Consider the following 17,024-nt stretch of genomic DNA (forward strand, 5'->3'; position numbering starts at 1 on the left):
AGATTTGGAGGAAATTCTTATCTTCCTGCCTCTGTCAGATGACTGCATTAGCACAAAATTAATCCAAATCTGTGGCCCCCAAGATGTTGTGATGCATTTGAATGTGAGTTTGACCTAAAGAGAATCCTTAATTAACTGTATGTCCTTAGGGAGTTTCATAACATGAGGTTGCAGGGATATACTCAGAACTCTGTTGCTTATGAATGTAGAAATCAATGTGTGTTATTTTCAGTTTGGGGTTGTTTCTTGAGGGCTTTTTTAATACTTATCATAACTTCTTTTGATGACACATCATCTGAGGTCCATACTTTTCAGCAAGATAGTTAATCAGCTATTTTTGTAAAGAAAAGAAAAATTTTCTGCTTACTCTGCTTCTTTAGGGATGTACCAGGAAGGTTCTTTGCAGCCCATTCATTCTCTTGGCAAAGTGGAGAAATCTAACAGCAGAATGCAGCATAAACAAGTAGACTTTTGCATATATGCATCAGAATGTTGCCCATCTAACCTTTTTAGTTTAATACTTACTATATATATGATTAAATAGAATAAAACTCAGACCATCCATTCATTTAACTTTTATAAGAAAGTTCCTCTTATAGTCTTGAACTTGGCACAGTTTACCCAATACTTTCAGTAACCTATCCAAACAGAAGTCATAAAGGGTGTGTTAAGAATCAACCCAGAGCAAAAGGCAGTGACTAGAGGACTGCACCACCTGCAGATGACAACAGAAGTGGGCAAAGGAATGCTGAAGCCCCTTGAAGTTCCTAGCCTGTCTTGTGCTGAAGGCTTGAGAATGAGGAACACAAGTAATTCCAAAATGCTTACCAACTTCTGCACCAGAAAGATAAGCTCCACACTCTCACTGTGAATGTGGGAGCCTTTAGCTGCTTTTCCAAGCCAGCTATTAAGGAGATTTTCCATATTTCATCCCCTTCCTCTCTCATTTTGTTTGTCTTTTTAGTTCTAGCTGCAGACCTACAGCACTACTCCTAAAGACATACAAGGGGGAAACAAAGAGGATGCATAACTCATTTTCAAATAGCCATATTTAATCTGTTCACCAGAGCAGGAGTTTTGGGGTATTTTCCCTTGGAATTGTATGGCATTTAAATTTTGATCTGCCTGGCTAGAAAACGCATGGTTTTGCATGCGCTTCAGGATGATTATTGAGTAGAGTTTAGTCAAGCTTCAGTAGGTTTTGAGCAGCTTCACAATGCACCATCTAATAGTATAATTCCTGTCAGTATCAGGTATGCTGTTCTTTTCTTTTCCTTAATACAGGTGTCTCTGAGGAAGGCAAAATTAAAGTCACTCTCTAATTCCTACATCTGACCATTTCTTTGGTGATGACTCTAGCATCAGACCACAGATGGTGTTTTAATTGATCTTCTGCATCACTGTATTCCCATAGTTGTGTTTTTTGTCACATGTACATTGTCTGTCTTGTACTTTATAATTTATTTGGTTTCATGTGATAAAGCTGACACATGGGGCTAAACCCCATTTTTGTGAAGAATGTATTATCAGTTTTTAACAGGCAGAAATTCCTAGTCACTGGCTATAGCAGAATTGGCTCCAAGACTGTTTCTACTCCCTTGGAATAGTCTAGGGAATAATAGCAATCTTCTAGAGATGGCTCTGGTAAACAGTATTGAGTAAAAGGGAATTTGCCAATCAGTTTTCCTACAAAAACAGTCTTTTAGTTAATGAATGTCTTCCAGTGTTTTAACCCACATGAAGACTACATTGACTGTGCTTAGGTATCTATGGTAACTGCTAAATGCAAAAAAACAATTTATGGCATTAAACACAATATGATTAATGTCAATGACTTAACCCCAACAAGATATATACAGTCTGGCTAGAGCTTCCACAGACAAAAAAAATTGAGTTTGAATATTTCTATGTGTTGGCTTTAAACAAATAAGCCTCTCTTTAGAGACCAATATAAACCCCATCTCTTTTCTCCAGTAGAGAAACCGTGATGAAAACTGGGATTTGACAAGATTTTTTTAAAGTTTTTCTTTGCACTTTATAACAGGGAATCAAATTATATTTTGACTGTGTAAGTTTCTGGTGTGATATCAGAAGGATCATTATAGGGAAAATTGTGTGCACTTGATGTGGCTGTTTGTGTAACTCCTCATGCTTTCTGCCCTAAATAGTCTAGAGGGAGGTAATTTATAAGTAAGTACAACAAACAGTCACCTGAGTAATTCTGTGGTTCTTTCAGTCTACAAGTGCATTGCTTATGATGCCTCATGAAAGGTGACTGGAAAAACCAAAAGAATGTCGTATGTCAGACAAAAATCCTAGATCAAGTTTAGAGCTTCCTTCCTTCCAAAGTATTACAACTAACTGTAATGGCATTTGACAGTATTGACTTTTTTTATATGACTTCTTTCGGCTAACTCAGCATTCTGAAAAAATAAATAGTGTTCTCCTTCTGTGATTGAAAGGGTTAAATAGTACCAATTCATTACCACTCACAAAAGGATTTATTTTCTTCTCATAAATCAGTTTTATTCCACATTTTTATTATTCCCTTGGGTCAGCTGCTCCAATTGAAATCAATACAAGTGCAAGTGACACAATCAATCTAGATATTTGATTATGGATTTGAGACTCCAAGTTCTGCTCTGTATGTTTAGCTAGTCTCCTTCTGATAGTGTCCCTGGAGAATGGAAAATTCTTATTGGCATCCGTGAATTATGGGCATAGATTCAGAAACCAGATACTGTGATAATCTGCATTTATGTACTGCTGCAGCTAGAGAAAGAATGTTCTAACAATGGAGAAGCAAACTTGATGGTTTAAAAGCTAACTGGTTTTGATTTTTTTTACTGTATAAAGTCCCTCATGAAATAAACTTGATATAGTCTCATAATTTGTCTATAAAACCCCTCAAACAAAATGGATGACATCAGTAACTATATGCTCTGTCATCAGCTTAAGATTGTAAGTGCAGCAAATGCTTTTGATCTTTGACATCTCATGTCGAATGTGATGTTTTCCTACTTGGATTACTCAACTGTGCTAGAACACTTCCTCCTGTTTGTACCAGGATAACAGTGCTTAGACACTGGAAACCTTCTTGAAATCCAGAGAGACTGGTTGTACTCATAGAATGTTTTCCAGAGTTTGGTTTAGGTCATGAGCTGCATTCTTACTGTGTGTCTCTAAAACACCCTGTACAGTGTGCAGTGTAGGGGCTCCAGGACTGATGCCTCTTAATGCAATTGCAGAAAAATGGAGTTAAAGTAGAGATGAATACCATTACAGCAGAGATTTAACACTATACTGAAACACACTACTGGAAGGTCTAAATGAGACTGACTCAGCTGCAAGACTCATTAGATGTTTCTGTGTTTATGAGAGAGTAACGAGAAAAACTAAAACAGTAATTAAAATCAAAAAGGTTTCTTCTTGGCAGCTTCATCAACAATTACTGAGGCTTTTTAGTCCAAAGCCTCATGTCACTGAGCTGAAAGCTCCAAAGGGTAGATGAGACCACACACTGAAGATTCCTTCCTGCCTGCCACCATGACAAAACCTAATCTTGGCTGCAGTCATTAGCCATCCATGCGATCTGTGCTAACTTTCTTGTATGAGCTCTCACATCAAGCTGTGGGCTTTATTCATATTTCAGTCCGTAGAATTAATGAGCACATAAATGCACATTACTTAGTGTTTGTAATACTAATAATCACTTATTTCTACTGACAGGAACATGCTTTCATCATAATGATTACCCCTGCTTTGCTTAGGGTTCTTCAAGTGCTCTGAAAATTTTCATAGAATCATATAACAGCTGAGGTCAGAGAGCACCTCTAGGGAACAACCAGTTCAAGCTCTCTTCCCCAAGCAGGGTTACTTGGAGCACATTGCCCAGGAGAGTGTCCAGCTGGCTTTTGAGCATCACCAAAGTTGGAGACTCTGAGCAACTTCTTCCAGTGTTTGACCAATGTCAAAGTAAAGCAAGTTTTTTTTATAGGTTTAAACAGAATTTCTTGTATTTTCTGTATGTACTCATTTGTTTTTTTGCTGCTGTACATTGCTAAGAAATGTTTGGCTACTTTATATCTTCACAACAGATATTTTTAATATTTTATGCATTTTCAAGAGCCTTCCTCCTCTTCTTGAGGCTAAACAACCTCAGTTCTCTCAAATCCTCTTTGTGTGACATATTCTTCAAGGCTTTAATTGTCTTTGCATGGACTCCACTCCAGTAAGTCCAGATCTGTGTTATGCTGAGGATCGCAGAACATGATGAATTCTCCAGATGTGTGTCACCAGGCTGAATAGAGAGGAGGAATCCCCTTCCAATGTCAGTCAGACAGTGTACACATTCTCTATGTCTCAAGACAATCTAAGATAGCTCTACCAAATCTGAGTCTGTAAGAAGCCTCTTTGAGTGGTGACTTGAATACCAGTCAGAAACTAATTGTCAGAAACTGGGTCTTCTATGTTTCATATTTCTGCTGCACATGCCAACAGAGATTTTGATCTTGTTCTTCAAATATTTTCTGTTTTTCAGTTTTAAAACTAAAGGCTTCTTTTAATTCCCAGGGGAAAAGGAAAAAGGAAAAATTTTTCAATGGAGATAAGGTGAAACTCTTCTTATTTACAGGAAAATTAATATTTTAGATTCATAATTTTTCCAGTTTCCCACAGCTCTTTTAAATTACCCATTTTTACTTATTCAGCAACTCTCCTAACCCATGAGAGTGAAGTTTTCATGTGTTAAGAGAGTCTTTTAAGTTTTGAACTCAGTTTGATGGACTGTGACTATGATATGTCCATAGGAACAATACATCTGTCAGCTCAGGGGAAGGGGAACAAGACAGTAGTGGTTCAAGACACTGAGGCAAAAAATCAGCAGTGTGCCCATCTGAAAAAAAAGAAAGAAAAAAGCAAACAAAAAAAAAAATCCTCCAAAACAGAATGCTAAAACATAAAAACCAACCCAATCTCAAAACATAAAAACTCCCCAAAAGTTTGTTGAAAAGGTGGGTATGGCATCAAAGCCAGACTGCTTCACAAGTCAATTTAACAATTGAGACGACAATTTGAGAATAGTTCATCATTACAGTTTTTAAGAAAAGAGAGTTGCCAATAAAGCCAGGGAAGTATTTTGGCTGGTTTTCAACTGAGATAATCAAACTAATGGAAAGTGATATTTTTTTATTCTAAATACCCTATTAGAAACAATGAGAAAGGAAGAGATGTAGAAAAGTCTTAGCTGGGAGGAAAGTAGCATTTGTGGTAGTTAATGAGGCTGAAGAACAGGCAAAACTAACAGGCAAAAGAACACAAAGAAGTGTGCATATTCACAGAATTTCCCACCAAAGATGTGGTGTCAAAGAGACACAAATTATCTGTGTCTCAAATAGAGACAGAAGACAGAAACTGGTGACAATGAGGATGAGCTCAGAGGAAAAAGACCGAAAAAATGAGGTTTTGTTTTATTTTTATTTTGGTATTCTAATCTTCTTGACTTTTTCTGTGGCCCAAGGTACAAGGCTTAAACTCTGTATGCTTACAGTAATATAAAGCAGGCATAAAAACAACTGTGTTTGTGAGAGTTTACTAAGTAATCTTTGTATAGATCCTCACATGAACTGTTTCTTGAGCTGGATTTTTGCTACTTTAGTCTTTGACTAGTCTTCTACAGTGGTAATAGTTCTGCTTCTGTCTGCTTGAATATTGTAGGGCAACATTTTCTGTAATTTAAAAGAGGTTATCAGGACATCATGGAGCTATATCTAAAGTATGGATTGTTATTAATCACAAATGCAGTGATACTTGGTTATTGTTGGTTAGATCATTAGTTGTTAGTTGTTAGTTACTTGGTTAGAGTTACTTGGTATTTGCCCACACTTGTGAAATATGTGTCTTTCTGTGTTTAATGCACAAAAAGGAAACATCTAAATTTATTACCTTTTCCCTTAAAAACATAAATTTTGATCCTGATGGAAAGAGTAACTTTAAACGTGCCCAGATTTGGGGGAAAAAAGTTCTTAAAGGTAAGATGAATGTGTTTAGTTTGTATTATTTCTTTGCCATGAGAATGGTTTCATGTTGAAACATTTCCTGCGCTCCTCACAACCTTTGTCACATGAATAAGATATCAGGATGCTAATGACTAATATACAGTATTCTGTGTCTGCTGATGCTATACTGTACTGCTGTGACCTTTGCAATATTATGTATTCTGATTGGCTGTGCATTTCACCTCTTCCCCATGAGTTAATAAGGCTGTAAAAAGGAGAGAACTTGAAATCGCCAGCCAGTCAAATTACAGAATATTGAAAAGGTCAGAGCAGCACAGCACACAGAAAAAAATTATGGAATATATGAGGCATTAAAATTCTTGTGACAATGATTATAACAAGAATGGAAAAGGATACCCATTTATGTTATTTCAATCTAGTGAACCCCATAGGATGACAGACCCAGGACAGCAGTAATTTACACACCACTGCTTCACAGGAGCTTAATTCCCCTATTTACAGGGGTGCTCAGTCACAGGAATGCGCATCTGCTTGGGAGTCCCCTGCAGAGTGTCCACTCAAAACCATCCTGAACCTTCAAGTACAGATACTCAACAGCTAGAGTGCTCTCTGAAGCTTAGCATTTTTAAACAGTGATTTTGAATGCAATATATGTATTTGTGTGTCTTTGTTTCAACTATACATCACTTTTAAGTATATTTGTGGATATTCTTTAGCCCTCATTTCTTCATATGAATCTTTTCCTGAAAAACGGACATACTTTGATCTGGCATAAACTCGGAGTAAACTGGGAACAGCAGAAGTATTTCTCAATTAGCCTTAGGCAACGAAGTCCTGCAGATCATTTTGGGGAGTTATGGAGAACTGAGCAGGAAGGCTAGTGAAAGAACAAAACCATAGCTATGCAAAAATATGGAAAGATTAAGGAGCTTGGGGAAGCCCTTCATGTCTGCAAAGAATTTAGGTTTTCTTAGGAAGTTATAGAGAATGGGGTCTCTTTGCCCTCCCTTGTCAGGATTTATCTTTTTGTGCAGGTGTTTGCATGCCTTAAGCATTCATGGATGTGGTGAACCATTCATGGATGTGTAGGAATTTGTTTTCTACCCATTTAGGTTGTTCATGTTAACAGAATTGTGGGGGAATCTTGCTTGTTGGGGTGCTGGTGTCGGTTCCTGGCAGGAATTACAAGGCAGAAATGAGGAGGTGTTCTGGTAGGAACCTTTTGTCTGAAGTAGAACAATGTCTCTTAGGACTCCACACTGTCTGAGGTCACTGCTGTTAGGATCTGCAATGGACTCATGGGCAGCATGGAGAGAAAAACACCCAGGAAAACTGGACAAAGGGAGGCCTCATCCCCTTACACTCACAAATTGGGTCCACAGTGAGGCAGTCTGGGCAGGAATGGCATGGAATGATATGACAGGGTTATCGCTGTATCGCTTTCTGTCAGGCTGAACCCGTGTGTCTGCATTTTCCAGCCCACTGAAAGCACAGTTTAGGCAGTGAGAAGTGGCAAAGCTCCATATTGCAAGTTAGCCACAGCAAGACCTGCATTTTAAAAATGTTCTTCTAATATTTTATCTGCCAGCAGCAGTAACTTTGTCGTCTGGGAATTGGGATAAAACACCTTTTGTCTGTGTAAAATTTGGGCTAGGAAACTTGCAAGTACTCTTTAGCTTTTTATTAGAAGCAGTGAAAAATTTTGAGCTGCTATGTTGTCTATCTCATTGTAAATTTGCAAGTTCATTTTTGAGCTGAATAAAATGGTTATGTAATTACATACTTCTCCTAATTATTGGGTAATTATATACTTCTTATAATTGCCGAGTAATCACTCTGCTATAACTAGAATTTAATGTTACAACTAATTGTATAATTACTGTATATTAATGTTGTTATCCAGGCAACTTGGAATAGAGTGTTATCCTTTTAATTCATTTTCTGTTACTCAAAACTGTATTTTTAAAATATAGTATAGTTAGCCATTGGAAGAAAGATTAAAAATGGAATAAAAGTATCAGCAGAGGAACTACACAGTTTCCTACCAGGCTGAAGTGGATGAAATTAAAATATTAACAAGCTAAATCTGTACTTTTGATAGGAAAATTTTAATTTTCACATGAATATATAAATTGCTGTTAGACAATTTCTTGTATGCTTGAGGTTTGACTCTATCCTATGTGCTGATCTGTTAACACTGTATTTTTTAACTTTCCCAGACGTTGGAGGTGCAACATTTGAAAATGTGCCTTTTTTTTTCCATAGCAAACTGAGTCCTTAAATGTTTAATGTCACTAGGATCTTAAGAATGTGTATTTCAAATATTGTTGCACAATCTTCACAAATTATAAATCACAAACATTGCAAAAAAACTGTGATAGATAATAGGAGAAATGTGCATTGTTGGACTGTATCTTCTCCCAAATCACAGGAACAGTTTCCCAAAGGTGCGGAAGGGGGGTTTGATACACTATTTAAAAGCTGAGATCAAGTAGTACAGGTGCATTTTTCTAGTGCTGGTTGAGTAGCCCAAGTACATAAGAGTAATCTCTGACAAAATAACTTTGCTTCTGCAGCATTCTATAAGTGGAATGTGTAAAATGTGGTTGTTCTTGCATGTAAAGAAGCTTTACTTCCATTGCTGTACCTAAAACAGGATAAACTCTCTCAGGTAAACTTCAGTGAAATCCAAAATGAATCCATCAAACTTCATGAAGTCGTTCTACCTTCATGCTGCCATAGTCTGTCTGGGTGGTCTGGTGCTAAGGTAGGGTCCAATCCAGGTAGAATTTGAGCAATGAGGAACTAGGCTGCAAGGCAGATTTATAAAAAAGAGTTTTGCAAATCTGTCCCCTTCCCCAAAACCTCAAAAAATAAGCTTTTTGGATGTTACAAATAGAATAACTGAAAATACCAGTGTTGTTCATAAACACCAAAATAAAGGAAGGGCTTGGATTTGTACCATAAGTGAATCAAATTGTTCATAGGAATGTCCAAATTAGAGGAAAGTCCAGATCACTAATCCGTGGAAAAATGTAATGTCAGCATGACTGAAAGGTACTGCAAATACACCTTAATGCACATCATAGCAACATGGAATATTTGAAAAATTGTTTCTGATTTAATAGCATTTTTGTTTTAATAGTTCATTTGAAACTTGCATCAAAATGAGTAAGTCCAATAAGTGTCTCTTAAAAAATTAATTTTAAAATTGATTTTTCTAGGTTTTTTGTAATTCTGTCTTATTTAGATTTTGTAAAAGACTCAGATGTAAATATTGAATCTTCTAGCTGTGACAATGTCTTAACTGATTTATAGTAATTTTACAGTTATAGTCTGTTTACTCTTGTTCTCATACCTGTGGTCTTAGGCTTGTGTTATTCTGCTGTTGTTTGTAATACAGAATTTTTATTGACTTCAGTGTGAGAGCTCTCCATGGAGTGATGGATAGTAATAATAATATCAGTTTTTTATTTGGCACTTCATGTACTCAAAATATAAGATGATATTTAAGTGAGTCAGCTTGGCTCTGAGATATGTGACTAAGGTCTTCATTAAGTCAAAAAAATGTTACTTGACACATATACTTTTTTATTTTCTAGTCTAATTAGGTAGTTTGGAAAGGTTTTGTCTTTTTTTGTCGTTGTTGTTTGGTTTTTGTTTTTTTTTTTTTTAATTTTTGTAGGGTAGAATATTGTCTTATCTTAAGTTTGAGATCTTGAAAGGGTTGCAAAGGACATGTAGGTTGCTGTGGTGTCCGCTGATGATTTCAACTGATAAACTGAGTACTTGTTTTGTCCTTGAGAGAACTGCAGGCCATGCTGGAAAACCTCTGTTACTGCAGATTGGTGTTTGTTATGCAATGGAATTAGCTTATCAACTCCTAAGTTAAGCATTTTTCTAACAAATTCAAAATGTTTTGCCAGTCTTTCATGGGTATAAGAATTATCATTAATGTTTGAAATCTACAATTATCACACAACTGTTCTGGAACTTCTGTTCACTGTGTATAGCAATCAGTTTTGCAACTGATTGTTTTGAGTATTGGTTTATTTCCCAAGATTTACAAATGTTACAAACTGTTGGCAAAAGGAGGAGAAATTGTGAATAATAATTTTTCTTCCCAACAGACCAAAAATTTGTGCGTGTTACTGGTATAAATGGCAACTCTTCATTTGAGTAGAAATAGGACTTTGTTCATAAAAACAGTGAATTGTAGCAGATGCAAGGTCTAACATTTGTTCTTTCCCTCCCTCTCTTGTTTTTTCATAACAGATAATGCTAATTATTCTATTGTAAATGATACTCGGATGTTGTGCAGCAGCAAGGAATTCAATGTATGGGTACCCATTAAAGGACTAATTCCATTTTCTAACTACACAGTACACGTGAATGCCTCCAACAGCCAGGGCAGCTTGATAAGTGATGCTATAACCGTAGTCATGCCTCCAGGAGGTAAGTATGAAAAAGTGCTTTTTCTGTGCATGTAACAATTATACAAACACTCTGTTCAACAAAATGTTATTTATTATGGCAGCTGAGGACTGAAGTTCAAAAGAATATGTTTGTATTAGTAGTTCTTACTCACAAAATTCTTTTTGGCTTCTAATTTGTCACTTTGTTCCATTTAAGAACTAGAAAATGAAAGTGCATAGTTGTGTAGTTCAGCATATTGTGAAGGTGAGAAGTGCATTATGTAATTCATTTTTTTTTCAGTGAATGGTGGTGTATTCTGGCATGGACAGCTAATCTAGCCCAAGAATATAGAGAGACTCACCTGCATTTTGTAATCTGTTTTAGAGTAAAAGTTGGAAGTGCTGACAAGGAGCACTTACTGGATAGACTTAGAAAATTTGTTTAATAATAGTAAATATTCTAGTAATAATAGATAATATTCTAATAATATTTTTAATATTATAATAATAGTAATATTCTAATAATATTTTTACTATTCTAAATAGCAAAAATAGTAAATAAATCATTGGCAATATATTGAGCCAGAATCCACAAAATAATGTTTCTGTAATAAAGTCAATTACAATGTGCTGATTTACAGTGAATTAGGCTGTAAGCCAGTCTGGATATTATCTTCATAACAATTTGAAATAAGAGAGTTGAGCAAATATGCCCTAAACATTTTACTTTTTTTTTTTTTGTAGCTTTGTTGTTGTTTGCTTTTTTTTTTTTCAAGAAAGCTTGTATTTATAGCTGATGTAGATGTGCTGCTTTTGTATTTTCTTTTCATGGACATCCTAGCTAATTAGATTTTGTTAAATAAATGTCAATGTATACAATTAATTTAAGGCAATTTTGAGTTTTTAAGTGAGAGTCCAACAACACTTGTTTTTGAGAGATGTGTGGTGTAGCTGTTGAGCAAGAACAACGTAGAGGAATGTACATACAATTTGAAAGCAAAAGAAAAGAAAATAAGAAAAAGGAAAGAAATATCATAAAACTTAGAGTTCAAAAACCCAGCCATGAAACAACTTGCTTACAAACAGATGGATTTGGTTTGGGGACTTCAGAAAAGTGACTAAATACAACACAGAGTTTTTATGACAGATTACTGAGGAACAAGGAAAAAGTAAATTCCCAGCACATTTTATACTTTTCCTATCTGATTGTCAAGCTGCACCTACTATTAAAAAATATATGTTCTCATATAATAATAAAACTGCATGTGAGTTTTGCTGCTCATTTAAGACTGAGCAGTAAGACACTGATATTTCTAGCTCCAGTGTCACATTTCAGTTTTGCTTAGCAAAATTTGGTAGTGAAAATTTCACCAAATGACAAGGTAAAGGATCTTTAAAGATAAGCAAGGATGTGCACAAGTTTATGACAGCCATTAAGATACACTTTCTTTCATCATTAGATTGTTGTTGATTACAATTAGAAAACTTATAGCTTTGAAATTATCTTTTTTATGACCTTGTGGTAGTTTAAAAGCAATACCTCATTGGTTAAATAGGTTTTAGTTCATGCTTCCTTTTAGTTAATGATCTGAAAACATATTATCCTGATTTACACATAAAATCATGCTGAAAAGCATGTGGCATTCACTAGGATATGTGTGTTTAAGTAGAATTAAATTAGCAGTGAGAGTTATTAAAGAAATCTTCCATACCATTGTCCAGTGGACTGTGATCTGTAGAGAAATGAATAATAAATGAAGCAGTGCATATGAGAGAAGAGCTCTCTCACAGGCTGTGTTTTCTCTATATATGTACACATGTACAGACACACACGTGTGTATCTAGGACAATATAGGTTTGCTTTACTGGGATGTTTATTATAAGGAGCCTTTGAGGGTTATACAATTCCATTGCATGCTAAATTATGAGTATAATGGTAATTTTGCACTGGGCAGTGTTCTGTGCCTTCACACTTTCTAAATCATTAAATGAAATCTAGATGCTACTTAAATAAGAAGGATTTTATTTTTTTACTTCAGTGGTCAAGATTTCACTTAGATGGAAGTTTTGTTTGATCAAAAAGTAAAAATGATCTCATTATATACAAAAGCACAGCCTTTTAATAAGTGTTAAGATGTACCATTCTCTTTTCAAGCTTACCAAAAAAGTATTTAAGTATTTCTTAAAACTATTTAAGAAATCTACAATGGGGGCACTAATTCATGGAACTTGATGGAAGATTGTCTGAGAGGGAGAGTGATAGAGGACAAAGTAGTATTTCATTTTGAAGTTATTGCTGATCACTGTTTTACAATGATGATACAAATTTTTTTCCAACATGCATTTCTTTTGTTCCTGTATTTTTTCTTAGCTTTAAAGCACATGGCACACAATAGAAAGCAGACCAAGTTTTTAGTGTTACCTGACTGAATAGATCTTAATTTTTTATCAAGCTGATTTGCCATGCTTAAAGTCAACAGTAAAAAAAAGCTATCTTAAAAATAAGGAATTTATTTTATCTATGCTTTCGACTAAAATTGCAGTGCAGGTTCAAGAGTTCTTGGAAAGACTGAAAAAATAGAAACTGAATCCAAATGGTAATCCATAAATATGAAACTTCCTTTTGACCCTTACCCTGTAGTGGTCTGGAGTTACTAATGGGGTTAGGATTTCAACTCTTAATGGGACTCCGTGCATTAAGTGTTTGGTATGCATGGAATTCAGCATTCAGTTTAATAAGTGGTTGACATTGGTGATGTCCCTTAATTTGCTTAAATCTAATTGGCTCTTTTATCAGTCAAACCTGTATGGATTGGCAATTGATCAGAAAGGATCAGCCATGACTGTGCATGTACTTAAATGCTGGAACCACCAGTTAAAGTCACCATTGCATAATAAGAAGCTGAAACCAAGAGAACAAATGATCTTCAGAGTCAGAAAGCAAAAGAAAGAGGAGAAGTTTTTCAGGATGTTCAAGTTCAGAACAAAGGCATTATGGAGTATATAAATTTTAAATACACTGCTTTTTGCCTCAAGACTTAAAGCTTTTTTTTTTCCAGATGAACTGAAATCTTGTCTGAAACTGTCTTTGTTACATCAAAGTACTGCACAGAAAGCTAAAAGAGATGGAAGAAGCATAAAAGGGCATAGTTTAAAATGATTAGTGACAAATTTCATACTGCAGAGGTAGAAGTAAATTTTTTTGAGTTTTATATTTTTTCCAGAAGGAATAAATTTGTTCTATTTATCTTGTCCTAAACTGCTTTAGTAGAAGCTGTAAAAAAAATAATATTCTAGCCTGTACTTCACATTAATTTGAGGATGCCACCCAGTAAAAGATCTGGAAAACAAATTATTTTAGAATTAATTTAATTAGATAAATGAATTGAAGTGATAGGATATAAAACTGCAAAATTTCGGGAGAAAACCTTTTGCAGGGAGCTCTTGGTTATACATTTTTGTCCTCAATGAGTGCTACTTCTGATGTAGTGGCACATAGAAGACCCCATCATTTTAGAATTGCTTTGTAATAGGGGATGGTGAGCTAGCTGAAAGGAAATTTGCAATCACTGCTTATGATAGCTTATACTCTAGTTAAATCCTTTTATTCCCTTCCTTTGGCCACCAAAGCCTGAGTATGGAAGGGAATGGGAAGAAGATGAATTTTGTTGAATAAATAGATGCAAAAAGAAGGGTGGGCTGCTGCTGTGATGGGAAGCAGGAGGGTGGAGTCTCAATCATCCCCAACAAAGCAGGAAAAAGGACTGGATTTCCAAGTCATGACAAGAGGTCTGAAGACTGTTTTGGATGGTAATTCTGTATCACATTGCAGAGTTAACTCCATGTGGATTCTTATACTGCGGATGACAAACCATTAACTTGGTGCTGATTTATCTGCAGAAAAGAGCCTCAAAGAATTGATACATCCTTTGTGAAACATATAAGGAAAGATATTCTCAAAAAAATCTGCCTAAGCAGTGAAGTGCCTCTTTAAACTCTGCCCTGATTTATTAAGTATGTTGTTCAATTATGTGCTCTGTCTGTGATTTGCACAACATAGGAATGTCTAGCAGGAGAAGATGTAAGATTTTGCCTTAGACCCTTTAGTCCCTGCCCCTTGCAGGTCCCTTCTTTCTGAGTGGAATGCTGCCTGCCACTGCCTGGGCTTGTTCTCAGAAACAAAATGTGAGCCTACGTACCTGTAGCTGATGTTTGTTCAGTATCTGCAGGAGATGGTGTCCTGCAACCAGAGGGTGTCAGACACTGTTAGTCTAAGTCACAACACCTCAGAGACTGGATACTAACCTCATCATAGGACCACTGATCTAATTATGCAAACAAGTAGGAACCACACCATACAACTTGTATTTACATCTGAAAGCATTTGCTCATGAAGGTTGATCGCTGAAGCCAGCAGGCCTCCTTAGAGGAATGAATATTCAATAAACAAAGAAAACTGATGCTAAGTCAGAATTATGTTGGAAGAAAAATCAAACTTGAATATGCTAGAATTTTCCCTGTGAGACAGATTTGTTTTCCTATGCTTCCTAGTATCGCATTGTGTGACACCATAAAATTTGTTTTGAAAGAATGTCCTTTGCTTCAAATTTCAGGTGTTTGAGCCATCACTTCTTTTCTCTCCTTTTCTTCTCCTCCTCATTTTCGTCTCTCTCCCTTCTCTTTTAGAGAGAAATCTAAGAGAAAGAATCCAAGGGGATTCTTTTGTTCTTTATCTTCTATGTTAACAGAAAGTTCTTAGTGAAAAATTGTGACCATATCCTTTCTACAGGTACTTTGAGGAGAGACCAGGATAGAGCAGGGAGTGGGGAAGAGCTCTCCTGCATCTCTCATCAATGAGCTAGCTAATTACAAAGGGTCAGTAGCAAGCCATGTAAATTGGCCATTCCATTTCCTTTTGTCCAGAAAGGTGATATCATAGGGATATAAGGGTAGGATTCTGAAAGTGCTTGTCTCTGGGAAACTGGGAGTTTCTGTTCTACTGAAACAGTAATTCTTCTCTAATCTCTGCAGTATTGAACTGATTGTCATTTTCATTACTGCTACTTTCTTCTTTTATTCCCTTCTCCCAGGCTGTTCAGCACACCTTTCAGTGAGCTCATACTGTGTCCATTCCTGAATTTGGATGGGTGTTTTGCATGGCAGGAGACAAGAGAAGTCTCATTCCTGAACAGTTGTGTCCTCAAACTCTGGCAGTGGGAGCCACAGAGGTGCCCTCCTTTGCTGCTCACTTTCCTAAATTGCAGCCAGTTGGGGCTCAGCCCCACTCCACACATTGTAAAGGTTGCTTTAAATTGAAGCTTAGTGTAAGTCTCTACTCATAAACCTGAGTTTTGTCAGCAGGCAGTGATACTCCAATTATGTCTTTTTCTTCTGATTGCCTCTTTCTCTTTGCCTTTGCACCCTGTGCTTTTGGGGCTGGGCAGGTCTCCCACAGTTCCAGCTGTGCTCTTTCCATGCTCCAGACACAGAGTACGTGCATTTAGCATCTCCTCAATTCCTTTGTCTCTTCTAGAGCGGCATGAAACAGCTGGGACAAGAAGATCAACCCAGCAATTTTAGTTGCCTGGAAGAACATGGATGTGTTTTGCTTGCTTAGGGAGAGCCAGATGAGGCAGGGAGAACTGTGTAGCAGCTAATTGATCGTCTGTAAGCAGGCAATTAACCTCACTGAAGAGGTCTCACTCAGGTCTTTCCAAAACCTTAGCCCCAGAGTGAGATCCAGACTGTACGTAAGAGCTCTTAGAAGAAATCTGTACTAGGGAAGATGCCACGCTGAAAAACTATAGCTTGATTTACTTCAGAAATACAGAAGAATATCTAGAAATGGGGCAAATGGGCTGTTGTGAAATTTAGAGGTAGATCATTATTTAAAGCTATTACCTACTATCACATTAACCTATTTCAGACCAATTTCAATTGTACATGAAAGAGGACACGATTTAGAAGAAGTGTGCCAATTTTATATAATCTCAAGCTTATTCATTCTGGAGCTTTTTTTACTTTTGATTTTTCTTTTCATTCTGAGCAAATCTGAAGATTTTTCAGTATTGTAACTGAAGTCAGCAATGCTTATGTGATAAGTTAGGCTCTGCTGAAGGAATTCTACAATAAAATGCTGTTGAAATTCCTGGTGAAAACATACAGAAGACATTTGAAAAATCACACCATGAATTTTGCCTTTAAAACCATTTCCTAGATATATGTAAATAAACCATTTCCTAGATATATGTAAATATTAGGAAACAGATCAATTTTTGTGTTACTTTGCTGCAATGATTTGTGCTGCTTTTCTAAAAAGCCCATGTTTTTATACTTTCTTTTTTTGACAAATCCTGCCCCTATAGGTTTTGGAATAAAATTTCATTTTCATTAACTGTCAGCAGAGGCAAATATCTGTGAGTTTTTTATTTGTTCATAGGTTTGCTGAGTTTTTTTTGGTCATCTCAATCTGTATTTTCTGCACATGAAGATTCTGCACATCTAGATTATGGGAGTTAGCCTGGTGATCATAAACCATTTGGGTAAAGTGGCAAGGTTTGAAGGCTTGAACCACTTTGCACAGTTCAAGAAG

At 36.1% G+C, this 17,024-nt stretch overlaps 1 protein-coding gene across 8 annotated transcripts in view; it reads left to right on the forward strand.

Moving 5' to 3' along the window:
* Positions 1 to 17,024, forward strand: part of USH2A (usherin) — a 382,808-nt gene that overhangs the window by 214,409 nt on the left and 151,375 nt on the right. For all 8 annotated transcript variants that reach the window (XM_074537084.1, XM_074537083.1, XM_074537085.1 and 5 more), the window contains one exon: positions 10,293 to 10,472. In XM_074537084.1, coding sequence (XP_074393185.1) covers positions 10,293 to 10,472 — 180 coding nt within the window. The remainder of the gene's footprint in view (positions 1 to 10,292; positions 10,473 to 17,024) is intronic.

The sequence above is a fragment of the Zonotrichia albicollis genome, chromosome 3, assembly GCF_047830755.1.
Source record: "Zonotrichia albicollis isolate bZonAlb1 chromosome 3, bZonAlb1.hap1, whole genome shotgun sequence".
Taxonomy (NCBI): domain Eukaryota; kingdom Metazoa; phylum Chordata; class Aves; order Passeriformes; family Passerellidae; genus Zonotrichia; species Zonotrichia albicollis.